Source organism: Castanea sativa, chromosome 4 (genome assembly GCF_040712315.1).
Source record: "Castanea sativa cultivar Marrone di Chiusa Pesio chromosome 4, ASM4071231v1".
Lineage (NCBI taxonomy): Eukaryota > Viridiplantae > Streptophyta > Magnoliopsida > Fagales > Fagaceae > Castanea > Castanea sativa.
This window is the reverse complement of record NC_134016.1, coordinates 2097222-2121012: the sequence shown is the minus strand read 5'-3', so window position 1 is coordinate 2121012 and position 23791 is coordinate 2097222. Positions and strand designations below refer to the sequence as shown.

The 23791-nt window shown below is 39.9% G+C and overlaps 1 protein-coding gene across 2 annotated transcripts in view; it reads right to left on the bottom strand.

The window, feature by feature from the left end:
- The window catches only part of LOC142631314 (uncharacterized), a 75109-nt gene extending 51629 nt beyond the window's left edge, over nt 1-23480 (bottom strand). The window contains exons 1-15 of one of the 2 annotated variants that reach the window (XM_075805462.1): nt 23331-23480; nt 21481-22120; nt 21055-21367; nt 20089-20235; nt 19892-19980; nt 19626-19733; nt 18231-18357; nt 17670-17734; nt 17409-17583; nt 16941-17135; nt 16771-16818; nt 15503-15658; nt 15305-15387; nt 14192-14307; nt 13168-13589 (exon numbers count right to left, since the gene is read on the bottom strand). In XM_075805462.1, coding sequence (XP_075661577.1) covers nt 13507-13589; nt 14192-14307; nt 15305-15387; nt 15503-15658; nt 16771-16818; nt 16941-17135; nt 17409-17583; nt 17670-17734; nt 18231-18357; nt 19626-19733; nt 19892-19980; nt 20089-20235; nt 21055-21367; nt 21481-22076 — 2301 coding nt within the window. In that variant the 5' untranslated portion in view covers nt 22077-22120; nt 23331-23480 and the 3' untranslated portion in view covers nt 13168-13506. Of the gene's footprint in view, nt 1-13167; nt 13590-14191; nt 14308-15304; nt 15388-15502; nt 15659-16770; nt 16819-16940; nt 17136-17408; nt 17584-17669; nt 17735-18230; nt 18358-19625; nt 19734-19891; nt 19981-20088; nt 20236-21054; nt 21368-21480; nt 22121-23330 lie in introns of those variants that run through there. The other variant, XM_075805461.1, reaches the window with a different exon arrangement.
- Nucleotides 23481-23791: the final 311 nt, after the last annotated feature.

Genomic DNA, 23791 nt, shown 5'->3' with positions numbered 1-23791 from the left:
CGGACATAAGCCAAGAGTTGTTCTTCTATTATCTCTCTCTTTCTTTCTTTTCTTTTTAGGTTACAAAAAGTCCGTCCCCTTTTTCTGTCTTAAATTGCTCTTTAAATACTACTCTTTTGAATGCTTTGTACACGTGTTGCCTCACCTCCCCCTTAGACTAGATATTTCTTTTCTCAGTGCCTTTGAATAGTAACCAAGTTTCTCTTCCACCTGCTCAGTGTCACTTCCCCATAAATGCGGCCAGTGGTGGTAGATGCGGTGGTCTTTAATGTGGGAGGTAGCAGCCTTTATCTTTGACATTTCTTCAACACCGTGCTTCGGGGCGTTCTAGGGTTCACCCCTTTTAACCATTGGCCTTAACCGTGTCATCCCCTAATCTTCACTATGAAATCCCGAGTTCTTCGTGTTCATCCGAGGGTAAGTTCACCCTCGGCCGGATCCTGATCTCCGCGTATGGGCCGACCCATAGCACTAACAATTTCTAACCCTGTGGTCGTGTCGGCCTTCCTTAACACGGCCCAAAAGGCCCACGTTCCCACCAGTGATCTTTTGCCCCACACAATAGCCCCTCAAAACTCTAATTTTCAACGTCCGAGGAGAAAAAATAGGTTTTGATCCGACGAGAACCTACTCTACTCACTTTGCGAGTAATGGCACGTGTGGAAATCGTTTCGCCGTCCCGTAAAAATGCCATTTGGCGGTTTTATTTTGAACAACGCGCGTATTTATTACCGCCAGCTTACACTTTGACCCTCACGTTCAACGGTGAGATGGACATCCAACGGCCCGCCCTCATTACTCCACGAAATTTTAGGCGGGACAAACATAATTTCGAGGCCGCCTTTTCGCACGTCGTGACGCTTCGGAACCTCGCGCCTTCATTTAATTCCTCGGGGGTAATCCCATCAAGACATCAGCCATCATACCTTACTTTGCAGAAAACCGTGGAGATTTGCACACCTTCAACCTTGTAAGTTCTTGCTCCTATTCTTAACCTTTTCTCCTCGATATTTGTCCTCGGCTATCACTACAAACACTCTCCCTTTTAGAGTTTAGTCTATCGTTCCTCTGTAATGGGAAAATTCAAGTGTCTAGTTGATACCACCGCTGGGATGGAAGGCTTTAGAGCCAAATACCATATTCCCAGCGACGTAGGGTTGTAACACCGCTCGGCATCAAACCGTGGCCGGTTCTAGGAAAGAGGAGAGGTTATCATTCCTATGATAGCCTTTATGTAGGTGGGATGACCCTACCAATGAAACCTGTAACTAGGGAGTACCTCCGCAACCATCGGTTGTGTCCCGATCAATGCCTCCCAAACGTTTTTAGAATTCTAGGTAGTGTAGATGCTCTAAACGAGCAGATGGGTTTAAACCTCACATGGCACGATGTCGTGTTCCTATATGAGTCCCATAAACTTTCTAAGGTAGGTTATTATATTAAATCTCGGTCCAGTACCGTTAGACTAATCTCCTGTCTGCCCAAATCAAACAAAGGCATGAAGGACGACTACTTGATAGTGTCCGGAACCGGCACGACGGCCTTCACCGCCCGCCTGGAGCCGGGGGATCCAGGTGCGACGCCGTAGGATTAATCTCCCCACAACTCAACTTCTCTTAACACACACACAGAAATGCGTATTCATACTTGCTTAAATTTGTTAAACATCTATGTAAATCTGACCAAGTTTGTTTGTTTTGATGTCTTTTTTGCAGATAAGCAACACGTGCGTCCTCGTCTGAGTCACTGTAACATCGCAGATCTAAACCGGGTACTTCGCTCCGAGGTGTTCGTTAGTGAAGACCTACAACTCCGGGCTGCTCACCTTATTCTAGGGTACACCCCCCTTTCCAAAGACTTCCAGGAGATAGAGGATGCCATAATTGCGGGCGACCGAAGACGAAAGAGGATAAACGTAGCTCGGCCCCACTTTTTGGACGACCGTGACCTCCCGGACGCTCCTAACACCATTTTGTACAACCGGCCGATAGCAGCCCCCTCGCCGTGCACTCACAAGCAACCGTCGTTCTTAAGAGCATGTGTGTCTTCTTCACACACACTTGACGACGAAATAGACCAATTCCATCTCGAAGACACCGAGAGACCTCACGGGAACCAGCTTTGTGGTACTTTCCGACGAGGAGGAAGAAGCCACCGAGGCCTCTCGGAATTGCGGTGGTTTGTGGTTGCCCTTCCCGAGGACGAACTTGAAGAAGACATGGGAAGAATGGAGGGTCTCCTCACCAATAGGGGCGCTAAGGTTGTAGAGAAAAAGAGGGGACGTCTCAAGTTCCCCCATCCTTACCACCTCCTCCTCCTCCAAACTCGAGCCAAAACTGCCAGCCGAGGATCCCAAGAAGAAGAGAAAGGGGGATAATGAGGGGACTACTAATAAAGACCCCAAGAAACCACGCCAACAACTCCCACCGGCCCAGCAGCAGAAGCTGGACAAGGGCAAGGGTAGCGCCCGCTCGGGTGAAAGCGGGGAAATCGGGGACGAGGCCGAAGGCGCCGAGCACCGACCACCCGGTCCCCGATCCCAAGGCCGGACGGCGCTCCCATCTCCCGGCCCAAGCATAAGGGCGGTTCAACAAGGCCATGCCCACCACCCGGCCGAGGTCCCGGAACGCCCTCTCCCGTCGCCCAAGCTGACATGGAGACCTTGGAAAAAATGGGCCGCCCACAACTATTCCTCTCCCTAAAAAGAGACTTAGCGCCGGTAAGTGTTTCTCCTTTTAACAATATTTATAAGTAAGTTTGTTTTTGTTATTCCTAACTCCATCATACTTTGTTACAAGTGCTATTCAGTGAGGTCTTTGTAGCCGAAAAGTGTATTGAAGACACTCGGAAATAGCCGTAGAGCCGAGCTCGAAATCGTGGTGGAGATCGAGAAGTCCTCGGGGTACAAACCCCTTTCGCCGAGAACGAGAAGCCGACCTCGGAGGTAGCAGATCCGAGGAGAGAGAAAAATGGGGTCGAGTCAAACTTGAAGACTATGAAGACCCAGATAGAAGGACAGCGCAAGCTCCTTCGTGAAAGAGATGAAGAGCCTCTCCCAAGCTCAAAGGGAGTGCTCCTGGACCGAAGAAGCAACCGGCGTCGATGAAGGAAGAAGCCGCCTCCTTCCAACTCTCTCTTCAAGCCGCCAAGCACGCAAGTTTCGATGAAGGGGTAGCAACCACCGAGGAGCAATGACAGAGGAGTTCGCGGCTTTATGCCGCGAATACCGTCAAAAAGTATGGGGGAAGCTTTAAACGTAGCAGAGTTCCCCAATCTTCGGATTTGAGGAAGTCCGAGAACGTTTGGCTTCCCCTAGAAATACAGAGATTGAAGAGGCTCCCGCCGCTACTCCTACCCCCGAGACAACTCTTCCCGCTCTACCTCCAAAGGGTCCCACAAAGCAAATTCGATCCTACGTAACCTTCTCGGTTCCAATAAAGAGAAGGAAGGAGGAGTGGATGCAGAGAAGGACTTGAGCTGCAAAGGGAACCCAACGTCCTTCCAACAAAGACAATGGATAAAGGAAAGCAGTTATGACTCCTTTTGAGCCGGAGTTGAGAAAGACCGAGGGCACTAGTACCTTTCAAAGAAGATCCTCCTCCAACAAAGCCTTAGGACTTAGCTAGGGCTTCTCTTTTTCCATTTTTTGAATTATATATGTACCGCATACTCAACTCGATTAATGAAGAACGATTTCGTTTACTTTTCACTTGGATTGTATCTCGTTTTTACTTTATTCTTTTTGTACTTATTACAAAAGTTTCCCATTAAGTCATATCAAAAGTTTCTCAGAGTATAAAAATCTAACTCCAAGGATTGCACAATCATAACTTCCACATAATCATGCGTATATTATTAAAGATTTAATACAAGGTGACATGGTTAATACATTTGAACAATGCCTCAATTAAAAAGAAGAAAGGACCTCATATAATGATTAAACCTTTGTAATGCATATCACAGTATCTAGTAAGATGTAAGATCCGAGGACCATTCCTTACACAAATTTACTCAACACTTAAGATATAAAACTTAAGATCCGAGTTAATAAACAGTAACGTATTAACATCCAGACACAATCAGAAGTTAACTTTAATCAAAGTCGTAGTCCGAAGACAAATCTCAAGCAATCTTTCGTTTAATTCTTAAAAATTGTAACTGTAAATGTTAATTTTCCCAAAGTAAAGAGGTCCGAGGACCCGCATAACTAAGGCTCTCGTTTAACAAATGATAAGACATCAATTTCCACAAGGTTTGTGGTCCGAGGACCGCACTTAACCAAGGTTCCGTTTTGATTCTTGTAGAACAAGAATCTCCAAATGTTAATTTTCCCAAAGTAGGAGGTCCGAGGACCCGCATAACTAAGGTTCTCGTTTAACAAATGATCGTACATCAATTTCCACAAGGTTCGTGGTCCGAGGATCGCACTTAACCAAGTTTCGTTTGATTCTTTAGAACAAGAACTTCAAATGTTAATTTTCCCAAAGTAGGAGGTCCGAGGACCCGCATAACTAAGGTTCTCCGTTTAACAAATGATAAGACATCAATTTCCACAAGGTTTCGTGGTCCGAGGACGCACTTAACCAAGTTTCGTTTGATTCTTTAGAACAAGAACTTCAAATGTTAATTTTCCCAAAGTAGGAGGTCCGAGGACCCGGCATAACTAAGGTTCGCGTTTAACAAATGATAAGACATCAATTTTCACAAGGTTTCGTGGTCCGAGGACCGCACTTAACCAAGTTTCGTTTGATTCTTTAGAACAAGAATCTTCAAACGTCAGAGCTAGCCATAACTTTGAAGCATTAATTGACAAAAGCTCATTTGATTAATAATAATACCTTCTAATATTATTTACATTCAATGGACGTGGTACAATTCGTTCTTCTAGGTCAGCTATACTATACGATCCTATGCCTCGCTATTGAAACAATGCGATAGGGGCCTTCCCGCTAGGTCCTAGCTTACCCCATGCTGGGTTCTTAGAAGTGCCTACAACTTTCCTTAATACAAGATCACCAGGCGCAAGTGGCCTTAGCTTCACGTGGGCATCATATCCTCGTTTTAGCTTCTGCTGATAATAAGCCACTTGGACCATAGCTGTCTCACGCCGTTCCTCAAGTAAATCAAGATCTTTCTCTAGAAGTCCCTGGTTATTCTCTGGGCTAAAAGAACTTGTCTTTAAAGTAGGAAAACCAGATTCTAGCGGTATCACCGCCTCGGCACCATACGTCATAGAGAATGGCGTTTCTCCAGTGGACCTGCGCGGTGTGGTCCGATATGTCCACAGGACATGAGGGAGCTCTTCTACCCATCTGCCTTTCGCATCATCCAACCTCTTCTTGAGCCCGTTAACTATGACCTTGTTAACAGCCTCGGCTTGTCCATTTCCCTGAGGATAAACAGGGGTGGAATATCTGTTTATGATACCCATGTCACCACAATACTTCCTAAAAGCCTTACTATCGAACTGGACACCATTGTCAGAGATGAGTGTATGTGGTACACCAAATCTAGTAACGATACTTTTCCATATAAATTTCTTTGAATCGACATCTCGGATATTGGCTAAGGGCTCGGCTTCAACCCATTTAGTGAAGTAGTCTGTTCCCACCAGCAGCCATCTTTTGTTGCCACAGCTTCGAAATGGCCCTACAATGTCCAAGCCCCACCGTGCGAAAGGCCAAGGGCCGGAGAGAGGGTTAAGAACCCCTCCAAAGGTTGGTGGATATTGGGGGCGAACCTCTCGACATTGATCACATTTTCGGCATAGTCCCGAGCCTCCTCTCGCATATTGGGCGTCACCAATAACCCCGAGTCGTGGCTCTATGGGCTAAAGACCTTCCCGTGTGGCTCCCACAAATTCCTCGTGCAATTCCTCCAATAATGCCTCTCGTTGATTCAGGGTGTACACATAACAAGTACGGTCCTGAAAAGGATCGTTTGTATAGCTTCTAGTCCTCGGACAACCAGAAACGCGGCGCCTTTCGACGTACCTTTTCTGCTCCAACTTTGTCTTCGGGAAGGATGTCATTTTTAAGAAAAGATATGATCGAATCCATCCAACTAGGACCTGTGCCTTATTAGATGGATGCGAGGTGCGTTAGCAATTACAAGAGAAGGTTCTACCAGATCCTCAACGAGAATAACCCTTGGTAGACCTTGAGCCGAGGATGTTGCCAACGTAGCCAAAGAATCTGCATGAGTGTTTCCACTCCTAGAGACATGAGCTAAGGCAAAGGAGTCGAATTCTGCCTGCTGACACTTGACCTGGGCCAAATATTCCTGCATTCTGGGGTCTCTAGCCTCCATGGTCCCCATGACTTGGCCGACCACTAATTGAGAGTCCGAGAACACATGGATTTCCTTGCCACCCATCTTATGTACCATTTGCATGCCTACCAAGATCTGCTTCATACTCGCCTCATTATTAGTAGCCGAGAAGGCCAATCTCAAAGATTTTTCAAAGACAATTCCTTCAGGGGATATTAGAACAAGTCCAACACCCGACCCTTTTTGATTAGCAGCCCCATCTACATAAACTCTCCAAGCCGAGGGTGATATGGCTGTGATCACACCAACTGATTTTTCACCCATGTGTGCTTCTTTGAAGTTTCTTCTAACAATGGTTCGCAAACTCGCCACCAAATCAGCCGAGTACCCGTCCCTTTACCGAAATGCGAGGCTTGTATTTAACATCAAAGGCTCCCAAAATGGTTCCCCATTTTGCCACCCCGCCGTAATAATCACCGCACTACGCAACACAAATTTCGAGAGGCAACCGGGTCAAAACAACCACAAGAGCGAGATTGGAAATAATGAGGAAGTTTGCGCGTGGCGTGGACTACCCCGAAGTGCTTTTTCCAAGGGCAGATAGCGCACCTCGGCCTCATTCAAGGACTTACTAACGTAGTAGATCGGTCTCTCGTACTCCATTTTCATTCCTTATAAGGACTAGGCTCACCGCGTGAATAGCCACGCCGATAAGAAATAATACCTCGTCCACCTCGTGGCGAGATAAAATAGGTGGCCGAGAAAGGTATTGCTTAAGTTGTTGAAAGCTAACTCGCAGCCTCACCATTGAAACCCTTTCCACTTGTGCAACAACCGAAAGAAAGGACGACACCGGTCACTCGACCGAGAAATAAATCTATTCAACGCAAAGAATCATTCCAAATAATTTCGAATCTCTTTGGGTTTCTAGGCGGCCGCAAATTCCCGAATAGCCTTAACCCGCACCGGGTTTACCTCTATGCCCCTACGAGTGATCATATATCCCAAGAACTTTCCAGATCCCACGCCAAAAGAACACTTGGAGGCGTTAAGGCGCAACTTATACTTCCTTAGCATCCGGAAGGTGTCGGCCAAATCCGTCATGTGCGAAGGTACCGTCTTACTCTTCACCACCATATCATCCACGTATACTTCTATGGTTTTCCCTGTCGTTCAAACATTCGGGTCATCGTTCTTTGGTAAGTAGCCCCGCATTTTTTAACCCAAATGGCATGACCTTATAATGATAGTTCCCGGTTGGAGTAATGAAAGTACTTTCTCCCGATCCTCTAACGCCAAGCGGAATTTGGTGGTAACCCCGGAAGGCGTCCAAGAAACTCATCCGAGGATGTCCAACAAGAGCATCTACCAATTGATCAATCCGTGGCATTGGGAACGAATCTTTAGGACAGTGCCTTGTTCGTATCAAGAAAATCTACACATACTCTCCACCCGCCGTTCTTCTTTTTAACAACAACAGATGAGCCAACCATTCTCGGGTAGAAAACTTCTTTGATAGCCCCCGCCCTTTGAGTTTAAGAACCTCTTCCTTCACGCCCCGAATGTTCTCGGAAGATCGCCGAGGTGGCTGCCTCCTCGAACAATGGCAAGTGATTGACGTTTAAACGATGACAAATAAAGTTCGATCTACGCCCGGAGCCTCAGGGGGTCCCACGCGAAAACATCTAAATTATCCTTCGTAAATTTCAACAACTCCATCTTTCTTGGTGTGGCAAAAGTATGCCAACTTGGAAGAACCTCTCCGGATCATCTCGTTATTACAAACTTCTCTAACTCCTCACAAATAGCCTCGTCTCCCGTCATCGCTCTAGGTGCCCTCCGGAGTCGTTAATTGCTATGACTCCCGGACGGGCAAGGTTGATGACTCACTCGATCGACGAAGCACCGCAGCTCGATATGCATTGCCTAGCCACTACCCGATCGCCGAGGATTTCCTCAACATGCTCCCCGAGGGGAATTTCACTTTAACATGTAAGGTAGAAGAGACAGCCTCAGAGCGTGCGCCCATGGCCCGGCGAGGATGGCCGTATATGGAGAGTACGCGTCAACCACAATGAAATCTACCTCAACCGTTTCCGTGCCGGATTGAACGGGTAAACGAATCCGTCCCTTCGCACAACGGCCCTTCCTTCGAAGCTTATAAGTGGGGAGTCGTAAGGGGTTAAATCTTCCAACTCCAATCTTAGACCTTTAAATAGATCGTGGTACATGATATCTCGCACCGCTGCCCCGATCTATCATCACCCTCCTCACATCATAGTTCCCTATCCCGAGGGTAACCACAAGAGCATCGTCACGGGGCCGGATAGTCCCTACTTTATCCTCCCTGAGAAACCCAAGACATGTAAAGCACATTTTAATCTCTTCGGCTCGCTACCTACATCCTCGGCCCGCGGCGGATGGGAAACCGCCATCACCCTGGGTGGACCCGAGCCGGTCCTACTGTGCAAAAAGCGAAGATAACATTAATTGTTCCCAATGCTGGCCGAGATGAACCCGTTCCTTCCGGTTGTTTGAACCAACTTGACCGACTCCGCCCGCGGGGCTTGACACAAGTGCTGCTTTAACTTTCCCTCACCGACGAGCTGCTCTAGATGGTTCCACAGGGTCCGACAGTTCTCAGTAGTATGACCCACATCCTGATGATACTGACAGAAAAGGTTCTGATTTCTTCTCGCAGGGTTCCCTGCCATCTTGCCGGGCCATCTGAAGAAGGGCTCCTTACAAACCTTTTCCAATAACTGATGCACTGGTTCTCGGAACACAGTATTTACAGCCTGAGGTGCTGCCGAGCCGGATTGTCCGAAGTAATCCCTCCTCGGCTTGTTGTTGTGATATCTGTCCGATCTGAAATCCCTTCTCTCCTGTGGGATAACCTTCTCCTTTCCTTTTCCCTGCTGCTGATCTTCCTCTACCCTTTTATATTCATCAATACGATCCATAAGACGGCGTACGCTGCGGACAGGCTTTTTCGTCAAGGACTTCCTTAGGTCGTGATCGCAGGGAGACCCACCTTAAAGGTATTAAGCGCCACCTCATCAAAGTCGCCGTCTATTTCATTAAACATCTCCCAAAGATCGGCCGAAATATGCTTTCGTTGTCTCCTTCCTTCATGGCCATGGACAAGAACGAGTCCAATGGCCGAGGGACTCGCTACACGTAATGAATCGCGAAGCAAATGCCCTAGTTAGCTCCCCAAATGAGCCTATAGATCCCGATTCGAGACCGTTAAACCATCTCATAGCCACAGTCCCAAGCTAGAGGGGAAGACTTTACACATCAAAGTCTCGTTGCGAGAGTGCACCGCCATCCTCTCGGTCAAGTGACTCACGTGCTCCACCGGACGGGGCCCGGCCATTATAGATGGTAAACGTGGGCCGGGTGAACCTCCCGGAAGCCTCCTCTCAATCCTCCGTGAAAACGGAGATTTAGAGAGTTGGTGCAACGCCCTACTCATGGTATCGTTGCCTAAGCCCCTAGAACGAAACTTCTTACGTCGGCTCGTTGGTTGATCGTCCTCCTCACCGGAGGATGTTGCACTGGTGGGGGAACGTGACCTCGAACTGTGGACAACCCCCCTATCTTTCTCTGAGGAAGAACTAGACGAGGACGGGGAAACCTTACGTTTAGCACGGCGTAACTTCCTCTTCAAACGATTGATTTCCTTCTGCATGGATTTAGAACCCTCATCGTGAGTAGTGCTACCTCCTCCATGAGTATGGCTAGCGCCTGGGTATTCTGTATGGACACTTCCCTCACGATCCCTACGATGTTCAAGACGTTCAAAGTGATCTTCCGGTTGTGATCCTTGTGACTCTGCATGGTGAGAGCCTAAGCCTGCCATAATATCCCTACTTCTTCTAGACTAGATTCTACGTACGCGCCAATTGTAAGTGCACAATTGCACTCCGGACCCAAGAACAGTTTTATGGGCTCAGTGCCCACCGAGCCTTAAACAATACAAATTTGCAGAGCGTGGGCTTGAAACCTAGGTTAGAAGTGTGTGTGGGGATTAAATGACAAACTAAAGATTGCAAATGCTTGGAAATAACAAGGAGTATAGTAAATCAGCCTCCTCGGACATAAGCCAAGAGTTGTTCTTCTATTATCTCTCTTTTCTTTCTTTTCTTTTTAGGTTACAAAAAAGTCTCCGTCCCCTTTTTCGTCTTAAATTGCTCTTTAAATACTACTCTTTGAATGCTTTGTACACGTGTTGCCTCACCTCCCCTTAGACTAGATATTTCTTTCTCGTTGCCTTTGAATAGTAACCAAGTTTCTCTTCCACTGCTCGTGTCACTTCCCCATAAATGCGGCCGTGGTGGTAGATGGTGGTCTTTAATGTGGAGGTAGCAGCCTTTATCTTTGACATTTCTTCAACACCTAAGTGCTTCGGGCGTTCTAGGGTTCACCCCTTTTAACCATTGGCCTTAACTGTGTCATCCCCTAATCTTCACTATGAAATCCCGAGTTCTTCGGTGTTCATCCGAGGGTAAGTTCACCCTCGGCTGGATCCTCGGATCCTCGGCGTATGGGCCGACCCATAGCACTAACAATTTCTAACCCCAGGGTCAGGTCGGCCTTCCTTAACACGGCCCAAAAGGCCCACGTTCCCACCAGGATCTTTTTGCCCCACACAACACACTTTATGACTATGCACTCGTTATTGGCATCCTCACATGCATAGTGAAATTTGAATCAACATAATTCAGCTATGTCATTTACCAACAATTAACTCCGCATTCTATGTGGCGTATTGTAGTTATAAGAAATCTCTTGGTTATTATTTACTTGTAATGACAATCCATAAAGATACGAATATTTCTTATTTTCATAATTAATAGATTTATACGATAAAAGATCATATTTATATTGTTTTTGGTTTGGTAATGGTTATATTTCAAAATCTCTTGCTTTTTTGTAATGAATAAAGTGGGTTTTTTCATATTTATATGACTCACATTTATTGAGATCTTTATTTTTAGTCATATGGTTGAACCTGGTTCGCCATTGCACTTGCACTGCCGTGTGATTGGGACATCGTTAAAAAATTGGGGACTTAGGGATTTTGTCACAATGGGGGATTAGGGTTTCAATTTAGGGAAAAGAAAATTGGTGTTTTAGGTTTTTTCTTTTTTTTTGGTGCAAAGCAAGAGTGAGATGAGTGTGATAGTAGAGGGACGGTGTCGCGGTGGTGGAGGGACGGTGGAGCAGTGGTGGAGCCAAAGCAATTTTAGATTTAGGGATTTAGGATTTACAAGAATCTAAATTTGGGGGAGGCATGCACGCGAGAGGTGTGGAAAAAATTGGGTTTTGTTTTAATTTATTTTGAAGAAGAGTGTTTCGGTCTTTTAGGTTTGTTCTACCTAAATAAGAAGTATATGCTTGTCACATATAGTAGAATTCTATTAAACATAACAGCAAAAATAGCACCAGGGTGCAAAGTGTGATGAGTGTGACAGTTTAGGTGCAAAGTGTAATATGGTGTATAATTTAGGGTAGTAACATGTAATTTCTCCCAAAAATTAAAAATACAAAAAAAAATCACATACTATAGAACTATCTACCTATACAATAGTATACAAAAATATTTCAAAAGTATTAACATAGAGACTCAAATAGATCCTTTTGTATATAATTTTAAAGATCCAAAAATGAGTGTATCCCTCACAAACTAATTATAGATAGCTTTTGAAACCCTAAAATATATGAAAAATAAACAGAAGGGAAATCAAGGCTATACATTGCTTGAACTCAATATGAGGAAGGCATATGCAAGCAGTGGCAGCTCCATGTTATGGTTTGGGTGTTCATTTGAAAACCCAGACCTTGAAAAAAAATTAAATTATATATAATATTTTTTAAATATATATTTACCAATAAGTATAAACACAATTACAAAAATCAGTAAGTTGAGTAACAACAAAAATAATGTTGTGTACACAACAAAAATGTAACAAAGAAAATTGAGTTGATTTAAATTGTTAATAGATGCCAAAATGAGGTTTTGCCCCTTTCAGCAAAAACAAATAGCAAAATGCCTCTGTTCAGAAACTATTTAGCCATATGTCCCCGTTTTAAACTCAACTTTCTAAAATTCGAGTTTTTCAAAATCGAGTTTTAATGAAAAACTTAATTTTTAAAAAATCGAGTTATAGGCAAAAAAGTTGTAAAAAAATTACATGGAACTCGAGTTCCATGTAACTCAATTTTCATTAAATCAAGTTTTTCATTGAAACTCGATTTTTAAAAAATAGAGTTTCAAAACAGGGTCATCTAGCTAAATAGTTTCAGAACATGGGCATTTTGCTACTTGTTTTTGCTGAAAGTGGCAAAACCCCATTTTCTCCTATTAATAGGGTAATACTATGAACACAATAAAAATTAAAGTAATAAGAAAAAGACTAATTTTCACTTTATAAATTCAAAAGATCATATTTTTTACATGAAGACCTTGAGGATGACAAAAATGTTAAACTTATCCTAATCAGATGTTGGATTAGTTGATTCCACAATCCAATAGTTAAAATGACCTAAATGGCCTTTGACTGGTAAATTTTGACCTAATTAACCAAAGGTCAAGTAACTTCAAAATCGTACCCAACCATCAAAATTCATCATTCTACATCAAAACTAATATTTTCCAATCGCTTTTCCCTAGTTTGACCAAGTCTAACTTGCAAGCTCAACATTAATTTAAAATCTTGAAACTGATTTCAAACTCCACACCACTTTAAAACATAACCATTGAAATTTCTTTCGGATTTAGCAGCCAAATGTACAAAAAAATATATATCGTCAACAACCCTGGTAATTATCTCAAGAACTATATTTGCCATTGAGTTACAAGGCTCTTATTTAAGTTACTACACAACCATAGATCTAATATAAGAGAGGGTTTTCTTTTCTCATTTCAAGTGCAAAAAAATAGCTAGGATACCCTAGAAGGCCCCAGTATTGTTGTGTGTGTACATATATTGTCTCTATCTATCAGGATGTACTTTTACTACACTAGAAAGTATGTCTTTTGCATCAGACTGCTACAGCAGTCTTAAAAACCTTTTTTACATGAGATAAAAAGAAAAAAAAGCAACTTCAAAAAATAATTATCCATTGGAACTTGAAGCAAAAGGAATTTGGTTCAGAACCATTTTAGAAGTGAGAACTGACAGCATCTATCAAGATCTACAATAGGAAATCAAACTAGAATATCACCCTCTACAAACCCCCGTCTTCAGCTGAATTTGCATCTTCTGCCCTACTACCCAGCTTGACAATGTCTTCTACAAGAATTTTGCCATCTGTTGCAATGAAGTTGACAATAATTCAGTTACTCTCTTTAATAATGCACCCTTAATTAATCAGAAGCTTTCTTCCTTTTTCTTTTTGAATTCACGTGTAAATAGAACAAGCCAGATAGCTAATACTGCATAATTACCCTGGACAAAATGATCTCTTTCCTAAATCCACTCCTCAAAAGGATAGAATTATAGGCTGCAGGGGGGAAAATCAAAAAGCAGAGGGAAGAGTTCTTTTTTTTTTTTTTTTTGTCATTGGTACACACATTTTTTAACCATGCGTTTGCTGGGAGTTGAACCCAGTCTATTGCTTGGAAGGCAATTATCCTAACCACTAGATGGGGGAAGAGTTCATTTTTAAAGTGTATAAGTGTTATCTTCAAAACTGTCAACCAGTAAAAGAGAAACTTAAAAACATGCATATGTTGAAACTTGTAAAAAATATTATGCAATAAAGGACTCGTGTTCTTCCTTGCAACTCTATTACTACCTGTAAAATAAGGTTATTTGGAGAATTCACGATACACAAGAACAGTTGATAATCTTTATAAATGAATTATACACATCATAGAACATCACATATCAAGAGAGGAAAAGAAACTGACCTCCATCTTTGGAAAGATTGCTAATGAGTTCTTGGACACCCTCTTTGCCCAATGTATCCTTCAAGTACATAGCGGCAGATGCAACCTCCTCTGGAGTTACTTTCCCATCATAATCCCTGCACACATGCAACATTAGTTCCATATTAAGACAAGATTTGCTCCTTTGAACCCATATTAAGATACAGTGGATTCAAACCCTGACTCTCCTCTTTAGGAGGCACCAGGCATTAGCAATGCGAATGAGCTATAAGGACTATGAAGATGTAACTTCTCCCAGTAGTCCATATGGAAGTAGTCTGTCACATAAGCAGCTTATCTGATGCAAACAGGTAAATGAAGATAGAGAAAAGGTGAAAGCTACCACGGTAGAAATGCCTTGGAGGTTGAAGTGATATTTATAAGTCTGGGGTCAAATGTTGCAATCAAGTTTTAGCTTTAGGGATATTAGAATGAGTCATTGTAAAAGATCTTTGGAAAATTTATAATGATACTTCTTTCTACTTCAAAAATAATACTAATTCCAAGCAATATCACTTTATTCTCTTGTATTTCTTAAAATCTTTTTCCTCACTCTCTCTGTCTCAAGCCCAAACTAATTGACAGTCTCTCTTGAATACATCCTGTGTACTAGAGTTGTGCCCCTTTTGTGCTCTTTCAATAATCAATAAATAAATATTAAAGAACCACAATGATTTACTTACAACAACTCCGGTTATAAACCTTACCATCTACAAAATCAAAATGTAGTTTGAACCTCTGCCTATGACCTAACAGGAGTTATACATCTTGACTGATAATTTCAAATTACCTTCGCAACCAAACCTCCATTCTCAATCTGAACTTAATGACCTTCATTGCCATATAAAAATCAAAACTCATTAAGAACCACAAGCTTAGCCATGATACCCACAAACTTTCTGTTTCTGAATAAGCCTTTGGTATGCTGTCAATATCCACATACAAGGTTCTACCTCTGGAACTTTACCCACTTGATTGATATGAGACCATATCTATTACTACTAGACAACTTCTCAAGTACCACAGGAAATCTTCATTGATTGTACACATGGAAAAGAACAACAATGGAAGCATTATCAATAAACAATAACAAACCTGTCCAGTAGTCGCCAACGATCACCGATTTTGGCATCCACATCATCAATTTCCTGTTCAAGATTTTGGAGCATAGCATCAACCTGAAGTATACAAACAATACAGATAGTTAGTATCATGTTGTGTGCACTGGTAATGCTTATACCAGGAACTGAAAAACACAAGGAAAAAAAATACTTGGAATTGAAATATTCTTACTCTCTCTATGAGTGCTGATGAAACCTCTTCACCTTCAGCCACTTCATCAGCATTATCACTCTCTTCTCGGGCAGCCGCAGCAGCCCTATATGCCTTCATAACATCTTTTTCACCATCAGTACCCTCTTTCTCTACCATGCTATTATAAAGTTCTATCTGAAACATTAAGGCAATCGCATATGACTGTGTTAGCAAAAGATAAAAAACAATCCTAGGATACATAATCATCTGCAAGCACTCATATATGGACAAATATACATGACAGAGCTGGCTATAATAAAGAGCATTAGTTGGTGAATCATTCAGGTTATCAGAATCAAACAATAAAAGATCATATGACCCTATCCATAACAAAATTCATATCCACCATTCCACCCTATGAACAAAGAAAATAAAGAAAAACATCATATTACTCAATTACAGAGAAATTTAGTTTTTTCCTTTTCGCAAGTCAAGAGATAAATTTTACAAACGTTTTAGACATGCTATACAGAATACAGGTTAACTTGTAAAAAAAAAAAAACATATACAGGATTGAAACAAATAACAAAAAGCAATCAAGGTATTGCAAACATTAAACGAGTAAGACATTGAGGAGGAGAAGCATGTCAATGGAACTCTATGGTTGCTCCTTATGGATAAACAAGCCTAGAGTTTTTTTTTTCCTTGTAGACAAAGCTATACAGAATACAGGATTACTTTAAAAAGAAAAATACATAAATACACACACAAACATGATTGAATGAATAAAGAAAAGCAATCAAAGGTATTGCAAACATTGAACAAGCAAGACATTGAGGAAGAGAAGCATGTCAATAGTCAGAACTAGAAGTATAATTGCTCCTTATGGATAGATAGAACGAATCCTAGAGTTTTTCTTTATGTGCAACATCCTTAATAACTACCATGAATGAAACTTTGAAGCCAACATAATACACAGAAGTGCAAAAAAGATGCTAATATTGATCAAGTTCCACATCATAGATATTCAAAGTTTAAAATAAATAAATACCTCCTTATTGAGGAAAAGAAGCATGTCAGTAGTCAGAACTAGAAGTATAATTGCTCCTTATGGATAGATAAAACAAAGCCTAGAGTTTTTCTTTCCTTTTCTGTTTTTTTCTTTCGTTTTAACCTCATTCTCCTCTATGTGCAACATCCTTAATAAATACCATGAATGAAACTTTGAAGCCAACATAATACACAAAAGTGCAGAAAAGATGTTAATCTTGATCAAGTTCCACATAAAGTTTAAAATAAATAAATACCTCCTTATTGACAAGGCTCAGAAACTCTTCACGTTCTCTACTTACTGACTGGAAAAACAGAAAAGGGATGAAACAAATTACAGGTTACACAACAATACTAGAAAATGTTATGAAAATAAATTGTAAAACAGTATTTTGACAACTCAAAACATTTAATTCACGGTCCTTACAGATGCAGAAGCCAAAACAGCCAATGCACGACTGAGTTCACAGAGGTGCTCTTGTTTTTCTAATGTTCTTTCTCTTGCTTGTTCGTGTGCTTCTCTTGCTGTTGGACCAGTCATCTCTTTCAGTGCCAGGTCCTCTTGACTAGCTTTAGATTCCTTCATTCTGGCTTGCTCTTCTTCCTCTTTCTCTTCCTCCTCCTATAATTCAAGTTAATACAAATCAAGTAATTCAAGATAAGTACTTGAGGTTCAAGAAATTGCTAAGGATTAATCCTCGAGACAGAAGTCTTGTAGTGCACTAGACACCATTTTATTCAGATACTATGCATATTACTGAAACTTAAATAACCATTTTCTTATTCCTAAATGAGTTAGTTAATCTATTACTTATTTTATGGTTCACAAAACCCTAGACAATCACCAAAACTAGCTCATATGAGCATGCGGAGGAAAATATTAACAAAAATCAACCTTGATTAGCTCTTCCTGCATCTCAAGATATTCCAGTTTCCTCCTCCTTCCTGACACAGAATCTTCAGATGGCAAAGCTGTAACACCAACCGTATCTGTAACCTCATCTGGCAGAGAAGAGATTGTAGCTTGGAGAGCTTCCTCTAGCTTCAACTTCCCAGACACAACGAAAGCCCTACATATGTATTAACAATACATAGATGTCCTAGAGTACAGAATGCAAAGAAGGTGAGCAGATTAACTGGTGAGGCTTCAAATTACCTGGAAAGGATCAAAAGAGAAGATGGCAGAGAATGATTGAGAGACAAATCCAACCAATCACGAAGCTGCATGGAGAAGTTAAATATTCATACAATAATTAATAAACTGAACAAAAATATGTTTGATATAATTCAAATCAGTTTATAAGAAGAAAAGAGCTACTATCTACTTTGGATGACTGGCAATGCTTTTTGAGGATCATGCAGACCTATTACATCCATTTGCTTCAAAAAAAACTTAGCTACTTCAACACAACTACGCAAACTCCCCTGCTTTTCTTTTCTTTCAATACACAACAGCAGAGGGAGTGGGGAAACTTAGTAAACCTTTTTGATAATTGCTACAACAAGTGTGGGTAGGGGAATTCAAAACCCTGGCTCTCCTTATAAAGTAGATCAGGGAATGCCACTGAGCTACAAGGCTCTTGGCGCATTTAGTATTACTAATATCACCTAACAGTGTAAACATAATTCAGACTCAAGTTTGCAAACCTTACACAACACTTCAGTGACTAAGTAGGAAAATGGAATGAAATAAATAGACACAGCTTAAGAATAAAACCTGTTGGCGCATTTCTTCCACTGAACGATTTCCAAGCATGCCTCGTTCCCTACAATCCTCACGAAGTTCAGCTTCTGAAAGGGATTCCACACCCTCCGCTTGAATCAATCTATCATCAGCTTTAATCCTGAAATAATAAACAGGGGAGGGGGGCATTCAATGAATTCACGCTTACATTAAGTAATATAAGCCTAATTTTTTTAGCACATAAAGTTGAATATTCTTGTAATATTTTTTAAAAAAAACCTACCAGGATATTTACATTTAAATATAAAAATATAAGTTTTGGGAATTCACTGATGATGTCAAATGTCAATCATGAAAAGACATCAAAAAGAGTAATAATTATGTAAATATTTTCAAGAAATGATTTTGTAAAGTTTTAACAAGATCCCCAAACAACAAAATGATGACCCAACTCTAATAATAATTAACAAATTATGTATGAGATTCCTTTAACAGATAACTGATGGCCACACATTGCAAAAAATTTTAAAAATTTAAAAAGTTAAAGAAAAAAAGTCTTCATTGCCAAAAGAAAATCACCTGCATTAAGGATTTCAAAAATTTCCCATAGCTAAGGGGTGGGCTAACAAGCTCCCAACAAATGAAGTTATCCATACTCATTATTATGATGTCAAAATTCAACAAAAAGTTGCATCTTAGTCCTATGCTCTGAACCCTTTATTCCATTGACCCTTATCAATATAAGTCACTATGTCCAACTTCAAAACCACATGACCCTTTTATATTTTTTTAAAAAGAAATTAAATAATTTGCTGATTATGTAAAAGTAGGGGTGGCAAAATTTGACACGACCCGCAAACCCGACACGACACGACACGAAATTAGCAGGTTATGGGTTGAGGCTTAACGGGTTCGTGTCATATTCGGGTTGACACGGCTAACCCGTTTAATAAATGGGTTGGGTTAGTGTTGAACACATAGAACCCGTTTGACCCGTCTGACCCGTTTAATTAAATGATATTTTACCAATATACCCTTCAAACTCTTGGTATATAAACTTTTTAGTTGTTGTGATTTATTTTCTTTGACATATTGTGATTGATTATTTGTGATATTGGGATATGCTTTAATTTTAGATGATTATTTGTGATACAGTTACTCGTTAATTCTGAATTTTATATTAAAAATATTTATTTTTTTTGTTTTTTCATTAATTATTATTTTTCATTTTGATAAAAGTTGATAAACAGGTCGACACGACTGACCCGTTTAATAAATGGGTCGTGTTAGGGTTGAGGAATCTTGACCTGTTTAATAAACATGTCGGGTTAGTGTTGAGCTATGTAGTCGAATACTCATGACTTGACACGACACGAACCCGACACGCGAACACGAATTGCCACCCCTATGTAAAAGTGTGTATCTCACCTCTGAAGTCTTTTTCGGAGCATGTAACGTAAGTATGCATCTGAAAAACTAAATTTGAATAATTTAGTGTCGATTCCCATGTATTTGCACATACTGAGTAAACGAGGCCTGAAAGAAGCAAAAGAAGCATAAGCAGAGAAGTCATGATTGCATCTCACACAATAGCCAAATAATATTGATATCAGTTACAGAAAAGGATCTGCATGGGGATATAACTTTAGATATCAAAGTGATCATGATAATATCAAAGTGATCATGACAAAAACCTGCTGATATTATCTAGAGTAAGTTCATCATTAAACAACTTAGCAAAGCCCAAAATTTCTTCATTAGAGACACTGGTACCCCTTCTAACCTGCATTTAAATAAAAGGCAAAAATGTTAAAACATTTACATAAAATAATGAGAGAGAGAGAGAGAGAGAGGGGAAAACCACGGAGGAGCATGAAACTGAGCACCTAACCTTGTTCAAAAACTCATCAAGATCTTCTGCAGTTTTTCTAATTTCCCCACTCCGTGAGTTCTGAACTTCTTTTGCCATTTCTTTTGCTGTGTCCTGGAGAAACTTGGCGTATTCTATTCTTGCATTTAGCCTCCTTTTCAGTGCTTCCTACATATTGGGCAATTAAATTAAACCAAATATTCAATTTAAAGAATTTAATGAACCTAAGTGTGCATCAATATATTCTACAGAAACATATCTAAAGATGCAAGTTCATGTGTCTGCCTACAACTGCACAAGGACATGTCTCCTTAAGAGCTAAGGCACTAATTTTAAGAGACAAGGGGTTCACAAATAAATATGTGTTTACAGACACAAGCAATTCCTTGAAGACAAAAAAACAATAAAGTACAAGCTATGAAAGATGCAGACACAGACAAACAATAACAGAAAAACATGCCACAAGAGAGAGCAAGAGAAGGTATGTTGCCCACTTAAGTTACGGTCGGAAAAACAAAATATTCAACTTTTTTTTTCCTTCCCCACAAGAAATGGTTTAATTTCATGGTTAGCAATGTCATACACTCCAATCATTAGGGGCAAAAGAATCTCATGCACTATAATCAGCTTTTGTTGCATTTACTTAGAGATTAAAGCATAAGCATAGACTCTATGTTTTTCCATGGTCAGTTGCTCAATTCTGCTACAGCACAACAGCTCCCAGAGTTCACAGTTTAACACACACAGAAACATCCTATTGTTGCATCCAGGAACTATGATCTTCATAATTTGGGAATGAATAAATACTAATTCGTAACAAAACTTGACAACTATATTAGATTTAAAAAGAAAAATTCCACAGGAACCATCATAACAAGTTCCAAAAACAAAAAGGTGCAAGAAAAAAGCAGATGAGAAAGTCATAACATCATATGAATTAAGTGAAAAATAAGATAAAACACTAGCAACACCCATCACAATCAGTACCTGCTCCTTCATCTTGTCTTGAAAGGTTGATGGCAACATGTTGGGAAATAATTTAAGAAATACTGGCAACAGAAACTCCATGAAAGGCACTATGATAAAAACTGCAAAAGGAACTAGCCTAAAAATATCAGCTGTTGTTCGCGTTAGTTGTTGTCTCTCCCTTCTGGAGAGACTCTTCCCACCAGCAAGTTTTAATAGCAATCTTGAACTGATCCTCGTATCAGCCCAGAGTAGCTTAGTACCCAACCAGTAATGTTGCAGAGTTGATTTAAATTCATCCTTCCAATGAACAAGCTTCTTCGCCCAATCTGCCCTGCAGGAAGAAATAGTAAAACCAACAAAAGCAGCAGCATTAGTAAAATCATATTAGTTAAAGTTTTTCAGTTGAATAATACAAATAAGCATCATTCAGAAAAAGAATTTAACCTGCTCATAGAAGCTACAGCTTTCAGAGCAGGACCAATCCCTAAAAACGTGGCCCATACTCTTTGCAAAACAGACTTAGCCTTCTGAGATTCTTGCAACCGTTTGGCCTTCGCTTTAGCCTTTGCACTACTCAAACCTTCAACAGCTTGATCACATTCCTCCGCAGATGCTTCCTTTCTCTTTTTATCCATCAGTTCTTCATTTTCTTCATCATCATTGCCCATGTCAGGCAGTTTAGCTGCAGCTGTAGAAGCATTTCGAATCAACAGTGCTGACATTCTGATCCCCATTGGAGAAATGTACTCTGATTTTACATTTCCCAAACCCGAAACCACAGTCCCATAATATCTATGCCTAATTTGTCCTAAACCTGAAAAGCTTAATAATCCCTCTTTTGCCATGGAATCTTTATCCCCACCACTCTTGCCATTCAAACATGTAAAAGGGTAATCCTCACTGGACCTAGAACCCCGTGAATCCGAATTTTGCATAGCATGCCCATGACCGATACATGGGAAACTTTGGATTGAGCGAGTGGAGCCATTCACATAACCAGAAATAAGTCTCTTCCTCCTCAAAATTGCTCGAGAAGCCATTACAGAATACTTTTCTCTTTACAAAGAGAAACAGATTCACATTTCTGAAAATTAAAAAACCACCCAGTTAAGCTGCTAGATCATTAACAACAGTAACGAAAACAAATATATGAAATTACCATAAACTCTTAATCAAATAAAAATTGAAGGCATTGCACTATAATCTCATATAATACATTTCTTTATCAAAGCGAATTATGTAAAATAATCACCAAGCATAATTACATCACTGAGAAGAATTACCATGTTTCAATAAACTCAACAATTTATTCGCCATATATTATAAAAGCTAAATTTGCATTTAGTTGCATTTGAGCTAGAATTCATTGGCAAAAAATCAAGTAGAAGAAATGACATTTTGTTGTACAAATTTGTACAGAATCATTTGTACAAACATCAAAACTACATGCCTCTTTAAAAAAGAACAAGTAAAACAAAATGAAATCGGTACAAACTTGCACATTTTTTTATAAATATTATAAAAAAATGCGTGATTGATTTACATAATTATTATAAATAAATAAAGAAATAAGTGTTAGATAAAATAATAAATACGCGATTATTATAATATTTGAAAAATAATAATCGTAGACTTTATAGTATGCTCTATATATATATATATAAATAATTGTGCGATTTATTTGCATTCGTATATGAAACAGTAATTTATCTAAATAATAATAATAATAATAATAATTATTATTATTATTATTATTATTATTATTATTATTATTATTATTATTATTAAAAATGACATGAAAACAAACAAATATTTTTCTTTTTTCCTTCTAATTTCTAAGCAACCAAACAAAATTTAAAAAACCAATTATATATATATATATATATATACATATATATATATATCAAAAATATGTGCGATTTATTTGTAAAAGAATATGAAACTGCAATTTATCTAAATGATATTATAATAATAAAAACTTAAAAATAACATGAAATCAAAAACACATTTCTTATATTCTCTTTTTCCTTTCCTTCTAATTTCTACGCAGCCAAACAGAATTTTAAAAACCAAAAAATCAAAAATCAAAACTTCATCACGAAACTCAAAAATTAAATTTTTTTTTTTTTTTTTTAAAAAAAACTAAGCGAATTTCGATTATTACATGCACACAAAAACTTGTAATGCAAGAAACATCGACAATTTTCGGTCTTTATACGACACTAAAACGGTGCGTTTTTTTGATGAAAACTGTAAGGAAGATGAAGATGAAGAAGAAGGAGTTATAGACTTACATTGTTGTTTTTCTGGTGAGCAATCAGGGCCGTTGGCGGTTAAATCAGACGGTGGATGATCGATCTCGCGCAGAGAGAGAGAGAGAGAGATTAGGGTCTGAGAGAAGAGAGAAGAGAGAAGAGAGAAGTGCGAGGTTTTAGAAGGGGTTATGAGTAATGAGATCAAAATGAGTGTGAGAGTTTGTTATAGAACGACGTCGTTTTGGGGGGGCAATCGCCTTTTCTTTTTTTTTTCTTTTTTTTCTTTTTTTTGGGGAAACGTACTCGCGTTTATGTGTTGACAATTGTTGGGTTTATTTTTTTTATTGGATCCAGGTGGAAAGTTGGGAATCGCTATATGCTTGTTCTGCAAGAAAAAATTAGGAGAGGTTGTTTCAGTTTGTCTTTGTCACGTGGTCAATGGTGTATGTTTGGTTATCTAGAAAATTTAGGGACACAATTTTTATCACAATTTTAATGTG